This window comes from Eschscholzia californica, unplaced genomic scaffold, assembly GCF_041429995.1.
Source record: "Eschscholzia californica isolate CP2 unplaced genomic scaffold, dmEscCali1.0.p SCAF_4, whole genome shotgun sequence".
In the NCBI taxonomy this organism is placed as follows: domain Eukaryota; kingdom Viridiplantae; phylum Streptophyta; class Magnoliopsida; order Ranunculales; family Papaveraceae; genus Eschscholzia; species Eschscholzia californica.
The window spans coordinates 48257503-48276632 of NW_028238461.1; the positions used below are offsets into that span (position 1 = coordinate 48257503).

The 19130-nt window shown below is 35.8% G+C and overlaps 3 protein-coding genes across 6 annotated transcripts; all 3 read right to left on the reverse strand.

The window, feature by feature from the left end:
- Positions 1-212: 212 nt before the first annotated feature.
- Positions 213-2014, reverse strand: HCF153 (high chlorophyll fluorescence 153). The gene is made up of 2 exons (XM_086633303.1): positions 1419-2014; positions 213-581 (listed from the first exon to the last, which is right to left on the reverse strand). Exons 1-2 carry the CDS (start codon positions 1782-1784, stop codon positions 468-470), a joined length of 480 nt encoding a protein of 159 aa, XP_086489429.1. The 5' UTR covers positions 1785-2014; the 3' UTR covers positions 213-467.
- Positions 2015-2071: 57 nt separating this feature from the next.
- LOC147545501 (DNA-(apurinic or apyrimidinic site) endonuclease, chloroplastic-like) lies at positions 2072-8643 on the reverse strand. 3 transcript variants are annotated; one of them, XM_086633297.1, is made up of 13 exons: positions 8401-8643; positions 8146-8287; positions 7919-8025; positions 7411-7490; positions 7088-7282; positions 6405-6742; positions 5678-5788; positions 4897-5034; positions 4774-4821; positions 4049-4129; positions 3695-3854; positions 2819-2960; positions 2072-2457 (listed from the first exon to the last, which is right to left on the reverse strand). In XM_086633297.1, exons 1-12 carry the CDS (start codon positions 8430-8432, stop codon positions 2839-2841), a joined length of 1554 nt encoding a protein of 517 aa, XP_086489423.1. In that variant the 5' UTR covers positions 8433-8643; the 3' UTR covers positions 2072-2457; positions 2819-2838. The 3 variants fall into 3 exon arrangements, with proteins under 3 accessions (XP_086489423.1, XP_086489424.1, XP_086489425.1); XM_086633298.1 differs by having other exon boundaries at positions 7088-7267; positions 8401-8601; XM_086633299.1 differs by having other exon boundaries at positions 8151-8287; positions 8401-8576.
- A 914-nt stretch (positions 8644-9557) lies between these two features.
- On the reverse strand, positions 9558-14511 carry LOC147545502 (ubiquitin carboxyl-terminal hydrolase 24-like). 2 transcript variants are annotated; one of them, XM_086633300.1, is made up of 7 exons: positions 13969-14358; positions 12419-13111; positions 12010-12197; positions 11447-11691; positions 10785-10930; positions 10345-10521; positions 9558-9967 (listed from the first exon to the last, which is right to left on the reverse strand). In XM_086633300.1, the coding sequence occupies exons 2-7, from the start codon at positions 12701-12703 to the stop codon at positions 9779-9781; spliced, it is 1230 nt and encodes a 409-aa protein (XP_086489426.1). In that variant the 5' UTR covers positions 12704-13111; positions 13969-14358; the 3' UTR covers positions 9558-9778. The 2 variants fall into 2 exon arrangements, with proteins under 2 accessions (XP_086489426.1, XP_086489427.1); XM_086633301.1 differs by having other exon boundaries at positions 12419-14511.
- Positions 14512-19130: the final 4619 nt, after the last annotated feature.

A 19130-nucleotide genomic window follows, 5' to 3' on the forward strand; every position in this document is an offset into this window, starting at 1 on the left:
AAGGGAACTGCAAGGGAGTCAGCCCACATTACATAAGAGAACCCTTAGGGCCTGCGTTACACGAGCCATCTTGTCTTACATATTGATCAGGCTTTTTGGAAAGCTTTAGGTGGTTTAGGGCATTCCAGTGCCAAGGAAAACCTTATCGATGTGGAACTCGGAGACTGGATCTGGTAGGCGCCAATACTAAGGACAATCTAGCTGGTACTGACTACTGAAAACCACTTTACATAACTCATTTCCACAAAGAGAATAGTTTCAGTAACTATTATGTGTACATTCTGCAATCTTTTGTTTCTCTAATACTCATACATTACATGTCGGATAAACAGATACAAATTCCTGTAACAAATATACTACACTAAAAACCAGAACCAGTCAAAAAGACGAGCAGAAGATTGTACCTCTGATACATTTGAGGCATTGGGTTGTGAATTGAAAGAGCACAATTGCATTTCGTTTCGTATCTAGGCTTCACGTTTTGGCCGGTTTCTAGTTCTTGGAACTGCAGTTTTTTCCTCTATAGTTGTAGGAGTGTCTTCGTTTCCATTCTCTTTCATTATCGCTTCATTAATAGCAAGCTGACCATAAAACAATATACGTTAATTCACAAAGACATTTGTAATATGGGAAACAAAATAGCTTCAACAGTTCATGAAATTTCTAAAGTACGAAACAAAGAATTGAATCAGCATATAACTTGGAACGAGTAGTCATCAGTTTTGAAAATAGAACAAACCATCTAACTATTTCTTATGAGGTACTTGGGAGGGAAAGACGAGACACACGAGGCTTGAACAAATTCCAAGTCTTTTCTTAATAAGATTTTTCCATCAACGACTATCATTTCATAATAGGTAGCCTCTTGTCATGTATTTTTCCGTCATAAACTTGTACTGTCAAATTTTCATAAGAAAGCTCTCAAAATTTTTCGAATTTAAGCGCGCACAAACTGCGGGCCGGGGTATCTGCTTTTGTATCAAGGGTGGATGGATCATCAAATCTACAACTTAAACCTACAACATCATCATAAACCAAACGATTTATTTCAAGTGGAAAACTATAATAAAGAAACTGGAATCATATCAATGCCCCTAGAACAAACATCAGAACACCAAACAATCAACTCAAAATTGTGTCAGTATATGAATCAAATATCAAAAAGTTGTAGATTTAAATCTAAATGCAGTATAATTCAGTCCACTAAATACCCACCAAAATACTCACTTCTACACCTAAACTATAAGTTAGATAGGGTAATTTTTACGTCATTGAGGAATTTCATCGAACACATACTAGTAATCAACCAATAAACCTATCAGGATGAACACTATTAGACCCAATTTTCACAAAAGGAACACTCAAGTTCAAAACCCATATAAGAGACAAAAAATAAAAAGTGGTTGATGAATACCTACCTCTTCGAGATAGTCCTGGTCAAGCTTGTCTGCAATTCTAATGGAAGTGAAAACGGTAACAAGGATAAGGGTAAGTGGGAATACAAATGCGAAAATAAGGTTGGTTGTGGTGGGTGCAGCTCGTGTCACCACAGAAAACCCTCTCCTGTTCTTCTTCTTATTGTACTTAATCTGAATGGTGGTGATTTGGGTAGACCAATTTGATGATGAAGAAGAAGAAGATAGTGATGATGTCGAGGAAGATAATAGTTGAAACGAGAGGCTGTTGTTGTTGCTGTTGCTGCGAAGAAGACGATGGGGAAGTGATGATGATGAAGAAGGGAATGAAGAATTAATGGTTGTTGTTGTTGTTATGAGACTCGCCATTGGTGATGTCCACTAAATGACACAGTTAGATAGAGAGAGAGAGAGAGAGCTTCAAGCCTGAAAAGATGGATGATGATGACGATAAAATGGACGGTTGGGCTGAGCCAGCAAATGATTGGGTTCGGGAAGAGGAAGTCTGAAAGCACCCCCAGCCCCAAATGGAGAAAAACACCTCCAGATTCCAGAAAATATCAAAAGAATGAGAGAAGAAAAAAACCTACATATTATGGCCAGCCACTATCGCTGGCCGAATCCCAGCTGAGATATGTGGCTGGACAAGATTTACAGAGAAAGGTAAATAACTTTTGAGATTCAACCGGGATAGTGATTTGGCATAGGAGCGTTTTCCAAGGAAAATGTTCAAAAAATACACATGAGACGACCAAATTGGCTATATATAATAAATTAACTTAAGGATATGTCTATATAACAAAATGGTAAAGCTAGAGCATTATGCTTGATGTTCTAGATAAGAGTCCTAATGCGCCAACCACAACCCTAAGTAGTCGACTTCCTTGATGTAAACCACCTTTAACTGATCTTTCTGTTTAGGTTCGATATTCAGGTCATTTATCAATTCCATGCCTAGCGAGAGCTTCTGCTTCTATAGGCAACAAGCAGTTGGTAAAACTGAAAAAGTTGGTGGAGGCTGAGTTGTTTTTTCTTCTTCTACCTGCATAATAGAACCAAACTTTTACATTTATAAGTGTATCAACTTATACCAAAATGACATATAACTAGTGTAGGTTAGATAGATTGGTTTCTGACTAGCATGAAACTTGGTGTCATCATCCATATCGTAGTTACTTTTATTCGAACCAACTTTTCCAATTTGAACAACAAAATACTTCAAGACTGAGAACTGAAACCAGTTTTGTATTATATCCTAATTCCAGTAACTTCATTTTGGATGACTGGCGAGACCTCCTAAGAGTATTCTTGTTGGTCAAGAAGCATTGACGCGAAAGAGTAGCCATATCATTTGAGTTGATAACTAAAACCCAAATATCGAAAGTTAAGAGGCGAGTGTCTACCTAAACTGGAGAAATAGAAGCTAGATCTTGAGAATGAGTCCAATCGGACAATGATCGCTACCAAGAACATCAGGGAGAATGTAAGAGTCATGAACCTTCTCAGCTATGGATCCTGACACCAAAAAATAGTCTAGACGCCATCCTGCGAAACAAGGCATTGGCAATCATTATATATTACAAGGAAGTATCACTTAGGGTTAGGGATACACTTTTCCTAGTGCTATCACCACCTAAAGGATGGTGAAATTAAGATAATTTTATTGTAGGAAAACTTAAAAAGTCTAGCGATTTTCGACCTTCATGGCTCAACGTCATCATCATTTTTAGCTTAACAACTACTAGCAGCAACATCACAGTATTCTTTAATTGTGCCTGTTTCTTACAGTTTTCACATATCCTAGTAGAGTAAAAGAGGGACAAGTTACCTTAGGAAGTTCTACTAGATTATTTTAATGAAATACCATATAACTCTGGCTACCACGATTCATGTTAACTACCAAAATGTGTAATCGAGGAACCAACAGATATTGTCAGAAAGCTTTACAGCTCATGCAAGCATTAGGATTTTTACTTCTGTCGTATTCATACCCCTAATGTTTTTTCTAATTAATCTTCAGCAAATTTTTCCTACATCCTGATTTTTTTTAATTGTTAAATGTGGGTTTTGAATAATCCTGCATTATGTTCAAAGGTATAAACTGGAAATAACATTTAGCTATTCATAGAACATGGGGTGTATTGATGTACATAATACGCAAGATAACCAATTAAACATATACATATATGTATATATATATATATATATATATATATATATATAAAGATAATCGTTATTTGGGAATCGAGTGCAGTTGATGAATATGGATTGCAATATACCTTTATTGACGACACGTCCGCCGTGTCTATAGCCCCAGAAGGTATAACCAACAACGCCAGGATGTTGCTTTCGGAACGTATCAACAAAGCCCTTGGATAAGAAGTTTGTCTCAAATGACTGTCTCTCTTCATCAGTAAACCCAGCACTTCTCCGATTTCCCTGTGAATTAGTGGTTTGGTTAGGAATGTCATAGTGACAAACAAATATCCTAGTTTACGTATTTATCTTTGATCTTTACTATTGCAGTTGATCAGTACGAAGAGGCTACGAATCTGATGATTACTCCTATTGAGCAAAATTAACATTGTACAATCTGTAGCTTTCCGGAAAATGGGTAATAATGGATTACTTACAGCTGGGTTGTAAATGTCAATTTCCTCATGTGCACAATTAAGATCCCCAGTAAGAATAACCGGCTTTGACTTTTCCAACTCCTACAAAAGATGGAGCACAAATATTAGGTAATTATGATCGATATGTGGTAAGATAAGAAGTTGGAAGAACCTCAGGAATTTCACTATATTAATCATATTTTAAGGGGGAAAATGACTGCAATTGGATAAATGTGCTTGCAGAGACATTTTCTAGGCTGTGCTCAAATTCCATGGAAGTAAGGCCAAGAAGCTTTTCATTACAAATTTAATTCCACTTGATTGGCTTCCAAAGACTAAAGAATATTGAATTTTATAAACTACCCTCCACTCCACAAGAAATACAGTTCAATGGAGTTCGTGCAACTTTGCGATCAAATGCAACCCATCATATTTTTTTAAATCAATACTGCTGTAGGACATCCACTGAAAAGAATCAGATTAACAAGTTAGGGGATGAATGTATCATTCATTCACGATTTTCAAAACATGACCTTAAACATTGGGATGCCAAGTCACATCAGGATTTTACTGAATCTGGTTAACATTATAAATCATGTCAATAATTAGAGGTTCTGATACCAATATTTTGAGCCTTTTCATTATGCATGTTCAAGCGGATATGCTGACACTTACTCAAATGGTTTCTATGTTTTATATCGTTCTTTTTGGTTTCCCGCGTATAAGACTAAAAAAGTTGAACAAACCTTCATGTAATTGCTAAGAGATGGATCCCATTGTGTAATCCTGTATGTCTAACCCAAAAGATAACTCATCATCAGTCATTAAACACAAATATACTTAAGATGAATGTAGATAAGATGATTTACCAGTCTTCTCAAACCATCACCAGAATTAGGAACATATCCACTTAGTAGATAAAATGTGTCGAACTCCACTGTAACAAGCCGTCCTTCACTATCATGATCTTCTATGCCTAGTCCATATCTGACTGAGAGTGGCTTTATCTGTCAGAGAGAAATAGACCTTCACCAGATTTTTTTGTTGGGAAGAAGGTTTCAAACCAGAAATTAAACGTGTAACGAGAAACACAAAACGAAAACAAAATCACAACCATAAATTGTTTAATCCTTCGACTCAGAGAATCATTTTATACATGACTTCAAATCTCGGATTTGGAAACCTGACTATGTCGTCACAAACAATGATTTTGAAGCAAGTGTATGTAAACATATACTGAAGTAATTGCTAATCAGGTCAAGCTACATGTCGTTGTCGTCTCACCAAAACAGTGTTCACTGGGTTTTGCAGGCTGATTCAGTTACAACTTTACTGAGGCAAATTAACCAAGATTCATCATTTAATCAAGATTCATCATTTGAGCAATGATTCATTATTGTTTTGAACACAGTTTTCCACTCCACTACTCGGCATCGCTGACCAAATGACCCTTCGAGTGTTTTCTCAGTCTATTACCAAACCACGGGTCTTAGTTGATAACTTAATACTTAGTTCTCATAAGTAGAGATCTTGAAAATAAAAGTGAAGCGAGACGGAAATTTGAAAAATGAAGGAGCATGACATTTTTAAAATAAAGTTGAACGGACTGAATGTTAGGCCATGAATGATCTCCCTTATTATTACACATACCCGTGATATAATAGCAGTACCAGAATAACCAAGCTTCGAATTGCTACAAGTCCAGAAGCTATTATCATAGCCTTCTATGAGGCACCTCTTGATTTCCTCAACATTCTTCTCCTGTTGCCAAAACAATATTAGGCGTTAACTGAATGGCAACTATTGCTGGAAGAGCTTACTAGAGAAATTAACTCACAGTGGACAATTTTGACCATCATATGCAGCACACCTAGTATATCTAAGTACCATGAGACAATATACATGTTAAAAGTCTCCAGATTCATGAACTGCAATCTGCCTAATAGATTAGAGATGTATCCTTTGTTTAGATCAGTCAGAATTCACGAAATTCCTCAAATCAAACAGTTCAATCCAATCAAGTTAGCGTAAGGAGTTTGCATTCTTATTCTTTACTATCATGAATTCAAATGGCTAAATGATATCGAATGTGACCAAAAGAAAATAAGTGTATTCGTGGAAAGAAAACTTGAACCAAACCAATAAATCAAGACTACCTAACACCATCAAGAAAAATGGGACTTGCTCCATCAATTAATAAGAGTATTCAGGTTCACTCCTTTTGCCACAAACGAAAGTTTCACCATAATATTAGGAGGATAATAATCCGTAACAAAAAAAATGACATCCATTACAATTTGATGATGGCATTCATTGGTTCATTCTATCAGTAGGAGGAAATACTAAAATGTAAATACACACGCACACATATACTTGCCTGAAGTTTGGTTTCTTGCAAACACAGCACGTCAAAGTTTTCTCTTTTTGCTAGTTCGAGGGCAGAGAAGCCTTCTAACTTTAGTAAAGCTCTTAAACCATTAACATTCCAAGAGATTAACTTCAATGATTTTGTATCATCAGAAAGTGTCGGAGGCCTCATTGTTCTAGGATTATACGGAATCCACCCTTGTTGTGGTCTTTTGTGGGCAAACACTGTCCAAGGCTCACTATGATTCCCAGATAACCCAACTCCACCAGTGGATCGACTCTCTTTCCAGATTCTTGATTTTTCTTCTCTTTGAGCTGGTGAGGGCTTTAAAGCTGTATTACTAACCACTGTAGAACAAAATTAATAAAGTTAAATCAGTTAGGGGATCAAATGAATGAGCTGAAAACTAGATATTCCAGTTCGAGTATTGAAAAGCATTAAATGTTTCAAAAGTTTGTAACACAAGATACGGAGTGCCATCCAGTTCCGAAATCATGATTACCCTCTATGCAAAGTCAGATTCGTGAAATTGACCAGAGCAAAGTTATTATTGTTTCATCAACTCCTCCGGGCCTCTTAAACTAAAGCATTTACAAGTCAACTGAATGAACTCATAAATAGAAGACTTAAACTAGAAGCACGCAAATGTTCAAACAGACACCAAGATAAAATGAAAGAAAAGAAGACTTAACCTGGAGCACCATTCACTGTGACTTGATCCATTGAGACAGTTCCCGAACTGCCTTCAGCAGTGAGTCGGCTGCCGCCATCAGCCTTAGCTGTGGATTGTTTTCTCACTCGCTTTCTTTGTTTCGATGGACCTTCAGAAACAAGATTCGGGCTACTAGAACTGCCTTCTTTTGGTGGCATCTCTGAGGATGCAAATTCTAAGTTACCGACAAAATCAAAAGTTTTCAGATAATTGTAAATGAGTATACAACAAAGAAAGAAAAACCATTTTAATATAAAAAGAACGAATACTATCATCAAGTCATCAACAAAAAGTAACTGATACCTTTTTTCTCGCTACCGAGGAAACACTTCAAAGCCAACAGAAGATCATTCTTAGAACCTCTTGCAGGGATTCCACAATTCCTGAAAAGTTTCAGAACATTAAACAAATTAACATTCTTTCGACTAACTAGAGGTGTGAAATCTGACTCGAGTAAGATTTTGGAATGTTATCTTTTGTCCTAATCGTGACATATGAATGGCTTATTTTTGGTTCATTAGAGTTAGAAAACTCAGATTCAGATGATTCAGACTAGTCAGATTCAAACAATGAGAAAAATAACACAAAAAAAACAAGTATCTCTCTCTCTCTCTCTACAAAATTTACTAGACCTAATCTTTTTCCCCCTTGGAACTCCATGATTTCCTAATACTACAATTTCTGATAAGAACCAAAATAAAGCATGAAATTTGCTGTGAATGCACAAAATTCGTCAACAAAATAGTGAACTCCTGAATTATCATAAAATTAGAATCAGAAAATCGATCATTTAGGTAACCTAGTTAGTTACTTTGATAGGGTTCTAAGTTGATGAAACGTCATTCCTTCGAGTTTCATCAATGCATTTCCTTTGCTACTTTGATTTTCCAGGGCATCACTTTTGAGAACATCGTCTTCCTACATATTAAGAAGAGAAAAAAAAAACATCATATCAAATACTATTTTAATATTGATGAGATAGAAAGCGAGAGGATCTCAAGCATTTGATAATATGTGATGCTTAAAACAATGAAGTACCTTACTGTTTTCAGTTGATCGCTTGTCGGGAAAAGAAGTTGATGAAGGCGACGCCGATGATGAAATTAGACGACGTTCGGTTTTCATCGTCGATTTCATTTTCATTCTAAAGTTCCTTCTAGCTACTAACAGTACTGAAAATCTACAAATGTCAAAAGAAAAAGAGATTTTCAGAGAGAGAGAATCAGCGAACACAGCTCTGCTCTGATTTTCATCCGAAATCTTAATGGAAGTATAGAGAGAGAGTATGCGTACGTTAAGCAGGAAGGCGCGCAGGATAAGAACATTGTGTTGAAGAAAACTGAACCCCGCCAAAATTAGGGAGAGCTTTACGAGAGTAAATGAGGTGTCCAGTGAGGGAAGGAGGAGGTGTCTGAATGTCCTCGCACCGCTCCATACCACCTTACGCAAGCACGTTAAGAAGTGTCCTCGGACGCGGTGGAAGCGGGCAGCACCATCTTATACACAAAAATGGTCGATGGATTTCTTGTCCAAATCAACTGAAAAGTGAGATGTTGACCCCATCATATGTAGTTCTTTCATGCTTCCGACTTTCCGTAAATGTATTTCAGCCGATTTTAAAAACAAAATGATAAATGTCAATTCACACTGCAACATGTATTGATAGATTCTAACATATGTGATTATAATTTTGTTCATTTTCTTACTCAAGACGGTGTGCTAATCCGTGTTTTTCGGGCACTACGATTTGTTCAGTTGTAGAAAATCATCTAGATTATCATATGACTATTACCGCAGTTATTTTGCTACAACAACTATTTTTCAAATAATTATCATTTTTTGTTATAGGATAATATGGACCAAACCTTCTGAGCTCCTAGTAATATTGTCTGCTTTGACACTTGTGGATCTCACAGTTTTAAAAGGCCTCACTAGAGAAGGATGTTTACCTCTTATGGTGAACACCACACTCTGTCTCACCACCAATGTGGGATTGCTCACAACAATTTTGAAGTTAAAACTTTTATTATTCTCTTTTCATTCTTTGCCGTTACAATCATCTCTAGAGATTACTTCTTTTGTTGATAAAAAAGAACTCAATAATAGTGATATTTTCTTCTATTATAATAGTAATTAGCATATCCGTTCCCATCCGAAGATATTGTCATAACATACATTTTTCCCCGATTCATAAAGAATCGATATATTTAAACTATGATCACGAGCAAGTGCATAAATCATCCCCGATTCATAAAGAATCGATCTATTTAACCCATGATCACGAGCAAGTGCATAAATCATCCAACTTCAATATTTATGTTGGTCACTTGAAAGATGATAAAAACAGGTCAGACTAAAAAAAGCATAACGGATCGACCATGTTGATTTCAACCTCATAGGATTGGAAAGCAAAAATTTCTAAATGCCAAGGATTAGCTTCAAGAGTTTCATGAGAAGAAAATATATGAATTTACTATTAGCAAACATAGTTTACTTCAGTATATCACATATCAACAAGAAAGAAGGAGGAATAAAAGATATAGCCATCACATTATAAACCCCTCAAATAAGAACATTACATATTAGACAGGGGATCAACACCAGGTCAGACTGCCTAGTAAGAATTTTACAGAGTAAATTTTAAGACAGACCTCTTCCTGGCTGCACCATTCTAGATATGCTTGTAGAAGAGAAGATATGCCTGGCCATGCAACACCATGTTTAAGCTCACCGGACTAACAACTGCATCATCGCATCGGATCCATTGCCCTTTTGAGTACCGGGTGTCTGCAGTATAATGACCGCTCGAAGGATCCATCCCATGGTGGGTTATCGTTGCAACAAGTTCGTATCTATGTTTCTGTACACACACAAGGAATGACTAATATAAAGAAGAAATCTATATCAAATTTTTAGCTCAAATTTTAAGAGTTTCCTAGTTGGAGTTGAGCTAGAACTTCTGATTGAACCTCTTTGTCTAAAAAAAGAATATCTTAATAACTCCATTTATAATAAGCTTGGTAGGACAAAATATATAAGACTTCGACGTTGAAGAGCAAAGTAGGTCATTTACCTTTGGTCAGTCTACAACTTTCCAAGAACCTTGAGTAGTATGGTTCGTATTTCATTATTTCTTTACTTGTTCAAATTCGCATTTATGTGAATGTGATAGTTTAAGTGACATGGATGGAAACTACTAGATGATTAGAGGACAAATGAGAATGCAGTAAAAAATACCAGAGGTGAACAGGAGACGAACAATTCCCGGCCCAAAAGTAGTTCAACAGGAAAATGGACAGGTTTATGCAGTTTAGCACTTCCTTCGCTTCCATAGGTGAAGCGCATAAGATGGAATATCAGTATCTTCGGAGGTGATTGTATCTTTACGGACTTGGTCGCAGTTACAAACTTATCCTGAAAATGAACACATTCTTAGACAACCAAGCACAGAAATGGAACTTTCTCTAAATCCAGACGTAGAAAAGAAATCTGATTCTGTATCGAACAATCAAATGAAATATTCGAACTTCCAACAGAAGCCTTACTAACCAACCCTATCTATTGCAATAGCATCACATAATGCAGAATGAGAAGATTTTGTTACTTAAAACAAAAGAAACAAGAAAAATTTCCTATCTATAAGATCTCATGTGGATACAGAGCTAGTCAAATTGTACCTTCCCCCCATCTGATGTACGATATCCTTCAATTTTTTCTGGGGCAGAAAATAGGTAGAGTGCATCTTGAATTGTACTCACCGCTTCGGGGAAAACATTCAGGTGTAGCACTAGAAAGGGCTCAACTACGATAGATGGTTTATTACCTGAAATTACGAGAAAGGAAAGCACTGAGGGATGATTTGTTATATTATTTTACCAACAAATGTCCAGGACAAACCAGGTGACAATCAATTCTTGAAAGTTAAAGTAGAGCAATAAGAAAGTACTTCGTAAAACGAGAGCATTAACAGTATAAACAGTGTATTCACGTGGTGTTAACAACCTTGGGAAACTTGGTAGTATGGACTAACATTCTCAGATCAAGAATATACATGTTATCTAGATGATATTTTCGATAATTCTGTACCTAAAGATCAATATTATGCCTTAGCTTTTCTTCTCCTTTTTACATGGATCATTCACATCAGTGAATAATCCAACTACATGATTCATTCTTGAATTCTCATTAAAGAGAAACATACTAACAAGCTTGTTATTCAGAGAAGTAAAAACGCATATTGGCGTCCCACAAGGTTCATATATAAATAAAAATTCCAGTCGAGTAAACAAACATAGAAACTCTAAGATGGACAGAAATGTAATTTACAAGATTTGCCTACCTCTTATTTGCACGAAACTGTTCAGCATACCGCCAACAATTGGACTTAATTTTGACGGAATAAAGCATTGTACTCTAGTTACTGCTGAATTATGTTTCGTCCCCACAGCTTCCCGACCATCATCTTTTGCTGTAGACAGCAAAGCAGATGTTTGTCCAGATCTACTTACATAACCTTCAAGATGAAGTAGCTCATCATGAATTTGATTCATTACAAAACTTAGGAACTCTTGGGCGTCTTCTTGCCTGAAAAAGAAGATAATATTGGATGCTACTTATTCCCTTTCTTCTTGTATGTAAACCAAGATAGTGGTGTACTAGCAGCAGTAATCTTCAGAAAATCTCTCAGCAAAGATGAAAAAAATATTCCAAAATGAAGAAACGGTTTTTTTGAATCCAGTAAATGATTTTAAGTTACACTAACACACTGACTTATTTGCTTTTGACTTACAAAATACTTAAGCAAGTCACAACTTCATTTCTAAGTTTTAAATAATTCACTTTGCAACAAAGATTTTAAAATGAGCTAAAAGAGAAAAGGAGAATAATGGATTAAATAAAAACCTTGGTCTGCTCGATATACCACTTGGTATGTCCGGAGTAAATTTAAGCAGAACAGGTGCAAACATGACAGGATTGAAAGGACTCCCAATCCTAATTATCGCTACTTCATTCTTCACCAAGCTGGCATCGATTGACTTCTCAAAGTTGAAAATCAGCTCAAGAAACGCCGATAATGTTGGATACCAATTCTAAGAAACATCAGAGTTTCATAGTGAGAATATCATAGATAAATAGTGTGAAAATTTGGAGATTCTTACTGAAAAGTAAGAGAAATAATAGAACATTGAAATTTTATGAAGGTACTTATTCGAACAAAAATGGAAGTGCACATAAATGTAAAATCACGAAAACCAGACTGAATCATAAGATAAGTTACTGACAATGCATATGAGAAGGAGATAGAGAAAACCTTGGGAAAATTATGAGTTCTTATTTCCTGCAAAAGGTGAACAAACGGAGAACAGGACAGAAGTGCCTGCAATGTTGCAATGAGGAAGCATAGATTTCCTGTGTTGATTAAACCCCGTGGGAGTAGATTTCTGACAATTGGGCGTGGGCCTAGCAGACCTGCCTCCGTGATACCGTTCTTGGGGGCCACAATACCATTCTTAATGGAGTAGCTTCTATTATGAACATTATCTCTTTCAGACATTTCCCTACGAAGACCATGTGGCTCCAAAAAGGTTGATTTCATCGCAGGAATCTTTTTATTTTGAGATACGGATATCGAATTGGAATCTACATTAGTTGTTGTAGGTTCTGTTACCCCATTCCTAAGGGGAGGATGGTGCAAGGAATTTTCAGTAGTTGTGTCCTCTTTAGTACTCCCTGGCAGTATGGCCAAATCGCCATTACTTTTCACAAAATTCTTTGGTACACTCTTCTGTGGAACCGACTTTGATGGTTGAGCACTCCCATAGACCTTCAAAGGACCAGTTTTTTTGGGGTAAATTGTGGAACCACCCGAAGTTGCCGCACTCGTAAACTTTAAAGAACCAAAAACGAACTCTTGCTTATTCAAATTCAGGGAGTCATTCTTCTCTGCTAATTGTTTTTGGAATGATCTTAGTTCGTCTTCCGTGAAGGACCCAAAAATCACCACCTGAAAAGAATCGATTAGAGACACATAAAAGCTATGAAACTAGAAGAGGTTAAGAACCTAAGGTGCAAAAGCTTCACTAAATCATGAACTATAACACATACGGAAGGTTTTGAAAAATGAGATCCAGAGAAGTAACTCAGAGATGAGCTTATCACGCATCATGAAACTCTTTTCGTGAATATTCATTCTGTGTTGCAAGCTATTATACCTTACATGCATATACGAAGCTTCTGTCAGCAGTATTGACCTTGAAGTTCATACCCAGCAAACTCAATATAATAAAAAGACCCAAACTCGTGCGTGACAATTGAAACTATCATCAACTACACTTAAAAACGTAAACGATAAGTTCATCCAATTTACTAAAAGTACAAATATATCTGGATTCTACCATTTCAAAGGAACTAAAACAACTAGTCTTATTAGTTTGTTTACTGCATTTTCGTAATACGATAGAACTAGAACAATGGGTCTTCCTCAATTCTTCATAAAATTACCAACACAAAGCTTTTTCGCAGCAAAATTGCGAAATAGCTAGAAATTCTATTCCCTTATAAGTTGGATGCCTGTTAAAAACACTTCTCAATTCTTTCTAACCAACAATTTCAGATAAAAATGACCCACATTGTTCAAGAGAATAGATACATAAACATCTAATTATAAAACAGAGAACACTCAATTTCAACAGCACACCTAGTTGTTTATATAGTTCATATCAGGATTAGGGTTTAAATAAAGTAACTAAAAACGGCATCATGTATATTAGGAAATGTATGCATATAAATAAATCATCTTTAACAACAAACAACAACCCAAATCAAAAAATCTTGAGACAAACAGAACCCAACTAATCAAACCTGGGATTCACTGATTGCTGCATGGAAATGAGATACCCAAATAAGAAACCCTAAAACCGAACCTGGTCTTTTGGGGATCAAAAACAAAAATTAACAGTTCAGAGGAACAATTGAAATCTGGGTTTTGCAGAGACCCATAGAAGAACAGAAAAGAAATTAAAGATGAGTCGACTGAAGACATGAAACTGACTGGGAAGTGGACGTGAAAGAGAGAGAAGAAAGAAACAGGCAATCTGTTTCTTCTTATAATGAAACCAGACAATTATGCTTTCCCGCGGGAAATTAAGGCTGATTGGAGGAAACTGGAACCAATTCCCTGAAGGCTGAAGCCAGCTTTGCTATTGGTTCTATTTTAAGTTTGTGACCTAATCAGAGAGACAAAGTCCAACAGGTTCCTAATGATTATCGGAACCGATCAAACTAATCCGATCCAAACGGAGACCGATCCGATGGTTATCCGGATTAGTTCGGATACTTAAAAGTGTAAACCGACGGATTTGATTCGGTCTATGAATTTGTTTGATGGATAACCAAAAAAATCAAGAGTTAATTCCTATATGACCCCCTACTTTGTGACCAGCTTCCTTTATGGCCCCCTTTCTTTCGTAAATTCAAATATGACCCCCTGTATGTAAGAGTATATAATTGGGCATGATGGATGGTGGAGATTTAAGTGGTTATCGTTTTTTTTCTTTATCTTATTCGAATGTTGATAAACTATGTCGAATTAATCACGTAATTTGTGAGATGATACTAACTTTTAACACATTCTATTATTCTAAGTATAATTGTAGCAGGTTTTAAATTCGAAATTTTGTTCTTGACAAAATTTTAACCTTTGATTTGGGTATCTAACTGAATCAAGTTGTTCATGCATAGTTTGCCATGGAAGGATTGGTTTGGATTGAGAGTTACAATAACTGAACCGTTTGGATCGGACTATGGATAGGCTCAAAAAGTCGATTATCCAACCGGCTTTCACCCCTAATCTATATAACCATTATAATCGACCCCTGTTACGAGAGGTAATTTGGCCTAAAAGAATAAGGCGCTTTTGGGGGCTCCTAAAACGTGTTTGGGGCATAGACTTCGCTAATTAGTGAGTTAGGGACCATTTTATTTTTAGCTCAAAAATTTATTTCATTGTCTTTTGTCTCTTAGTCTTCATCTTTACCTCTCTTCCACCACAACAATTTCCGACCACCGCCACTATTTTCAACCACCGATCACACTTTTTTTCACGTTGTTTCTTCTTCTCTCAAATCCCCATCTCTATTTTTCTCTCCTTCTGTCTTCCATCCTTTCCCCTTCTCTCTTTATCTCTCTCTTGCTCATTCTCTCTCTCTCTCTCTCCTATTCATTTTTTATATCTCTCTCTATATATATATAACTGTTTCGGTGAAGGAAAGTTATTCCCCTTGCTGGAACCCTCTCCGTCTGGGGCGAAAGGGCCTCGAGGAGGGCTTCAAACTTTCGTGGTCGACCGACCACGAAATCTTTCTCGAAGTCTCCTTCGTCTGAGACAATAGAGATTCTGGCGAAGGGAAAACTTTACGACGTCGGAACAGTGAGATACATAATGAGAAAGAGAGAGAGATCAGGAGAGAAAGAATGACACGAGGAGACGAAAATTAGGTGGCAAAAATAAAAAAAGTCAACTTTTGGATTCAAAATGAAGATGACCCTCACAGCAAATATAATTGAAGAAAATTTTTATTTTCCAGAAATTTTTTGAATGTCTCAGAGCCTCGGCCTTGAGTAAAGCTAGCGGTCCGAGGAAATTGGGAGTTGAAACACCTTGCATCCTCACTATAGTAGGTGGAAAGTGAACTGGTAGTATAGTCCATAAGATCGTGGTCAAGGGAACATCTTGAACCATGGAGCCTAATACTTCTTGCTTAGAGATATCAAATGTGAAAAAACAAATTCTCATAAAGGAAAAGAAGTCCAGATTTACCGATTTATCTCATAATAGTAGCAAATCCAGTATGATCAAGTTAAGCAGGATTAATAGATTGCAAATTATAATAGTAGGTAGAAAGTAGACCTGTCGTACAGTTCGTAAGATCGCGGTCTTCTTTAAAATATCAAACTTAGAAACAAAAAGAAAAACAGAAGAAAAAAAACAGATCGAAGAATAAATCTAGATTTACTGATTTATCTTATAACCAGTAGCAAATCGATTATGATCAAGTTAAGCAGGATTAATAGATGGAAAAACATAATCTGAAGATTTAATCTCACGGGTAATATAAAAAATTAACAAATGAAAATTACCTGAGAAGTTTGTTCTTTTCCCATAATTCTAATATTGCTGTTTATGCGTATGCTTCAGAAATATATGAATCGCCTGCAACGGCAGCAGAATAAACTTTTGTTCAGATGTTTGAGCTGCAACCAACGTTTGTTTGCAGTTCTCAAATAGTACGCCCTAATGATATTCTGAAGAATCGAGTAGTCTAGATGTTGAGTTGATTTATATAGGAGAAAAATGGCGACCTAATAATGATATTTCCGTTTATAAGGTAATCACCGTTACAACCTAGGTATTTTATTCAATATAAAGTTCTCATTTTGGTGTTGCAGTCTTAATACGATGTAGGATTTAAAAACAATCAAAGTATTCATTTACTTTCAAGACTGTGTTTTATGCGTGATTTCTTTTAAACGCAGGTGTTACTGAGGTTTACTTGCCATCTAAATCCACATTATTAAAAAAAAAAAAAATCTAATTAGTTATTTTATAACATCTTCCCTTGTCACACACATTTAATTGGCATCTCCTTTTTATATTTATATTTGTAAGGAAAATCCCACATTTAAAGGGAATGAGCAAAAACATTAATATGAAAGCAGTTAATTAGGCAGGTAAACCCTTACTAAATAAAAAATATATATAGAACATGTGATCTTAAAAATTCCTCATGAGAATGATTTAGAAGAAGAACACCAAATTGGAATGATATTTATTATTTTATTTTTTAAAAAAGAAATGATATTTATTATTTTATTTTTTAAAAAAGAAATGATATTTATTATTTATTCACTCAATTAAACATTTCCTACTTAAAAAAAAAAATTGTCATTGAGCTTGAACAGTTGACTTCCAAGGTTGTTTTACTCATTTTGTCTTTCTTTATTTGCCCCATAATTTAAGGAACTAGCTGTTTGGCCCTCACACTTAACGAATTGTTGTTTGAAGATTATGGGCAATTAACCCTCAAATTAACTAACCATTTTCTTAGAAAGAACCCACACTTCAAGAACAAACCCCATGTGATGAGGCTGGGGTGTGGGGCTCTGGGAGCATGGGAAATCTTGAGCCCCTGATGTTTTCAATTCTAATTCGGGCTCCAAATGATCAGGGATCCCCGATTCAAACTTCAGCATGTGTAATGTATGTGTGCGAAATTTTAATTTCACTTTTCAACTATAAATTATTAGTTTTAAGCTTAAAATTTAAATTTGATATAGTTTTCTCTCTCGAAAGAGAGAGAGAGAGAGAGAGAGAGAGAGAGAGAGAGAGAGAGAGAGAGAGTTTAGAAGATAAACAAAAGAAAGTTAAAAAAAAAGAACTTAAAAAATAATATAAAACAAAAAAAAGCAAAAATTTAATGGGGTGGATCCCATTGGTTTAGGAGATCCACCACAAATCCACACTATAACCGTAGAGACCCCAAAAAAGACCCCAATCGCTATTTCTGGGGTTGAGAACCCCTCCCATCTAGGGCAAAATTGGTGATTCGGCGGTCCCTTGGTGTCTCCTTCGAGATCTCAACGCATTAAGTGTTTGAGCATCACGTTTACACATTTCTTACTCGTTTTGCCGTCAAAATTGCAATCAGGTTGCGCATAACCTTGTGGCTCTCACTTTAACCCATCAAACTTAAGTATTGCCATTTGCCCCTCACGAGATTAACTGCAAAATCGTCCTCCAATATTTGATTTTGATTTCTTTGGTCTTTGAAAAGATTAACTTTGTAAATTTGCGATACTTTTGTTAGTTAAGTGTTGATTTGACTGAAAAATACTACTCAACCTGGCCTTACATCTCACGCAAAGATGTTTAGTTTGTTTGGATGGAAAGTAATAGACAATGAATGAGTCTTCTTTAAGGGAAAACATAGATTACTTCTAAATGCATTGACCAATCATTCACTGCCTAAGTTGATTATTGAGTGAAAAATTTTCTTTTTCTTTTTGTTGAAAGGATTATTGAGTAATTGAGTACACCACCAATGTCTACGGCATTCACCTTTTTGTTTGATTTTGTAGTCGAGATACATGTCTTTGTCTTAGTCAAATTGAGTACACCACCAATTGTGCCTTAATTCTTTATCAATAGATGTTATTTTGTCTCAAAAAAAAAAATTTGTAGTCCCGGGCCTTTAGTGGCACCCAATGAGTGCCACCCACAATTCATTCTTTTTAAATAGTAATACACAAAACTTGTTTCATAAGATTGATATATGGTATATTGATATTACATTTACTAAGGAAAAGTTTGCGAAATTTTCTTTTTCCGAAAGTTTGCAAATTCATTCTTTTTAAATAGTAATACACAAAACTTGTTTCATAAGATTGATATATGGTATATTGATATTACATTTACTAAGGAAAAGTTTGCGAAATTTTCTTTTTCCGAAAGTTTGCAAAAAAAAAAAAGAAAGAAAAGAAAAGTTTGCGAAGTTTTGAGGTTGATTGAGTAGTTATTTCGTACGTAAACAACCTTAAGATAATTTTTCCTACTCTGTGGCTAAGAATTTGGCCGTATAATCATTTGCTTCATATAACAGAAAGAATAAAAAGAAGGGGGTTCCATTTTTTTTGAGAAATTAACTACGATATACATTAGTCATTACAAGACATTGATACATCACGAAGATGTGATAAGCACGATAACTGCCTAACTTAAATCAATAATGAAAGAGGCCTAAAGGCCAACTGAACATGACCTAAACCCCGACAAATTTGTTACATTATTTATACCTTAATAACCAAAGTTCAATGAACCATGAAATCTACTTCCTATAGGAATCGGATTTGAAACCTCTAGGCCATGTTTGGCGCGCGGGAATAGCGTGTGAATGGAATGTGATTCCCAGGAATCACATTCCAAATCATTGTTTGGCTTGCGGGAATGGTGTGAACCCGGGAATGTT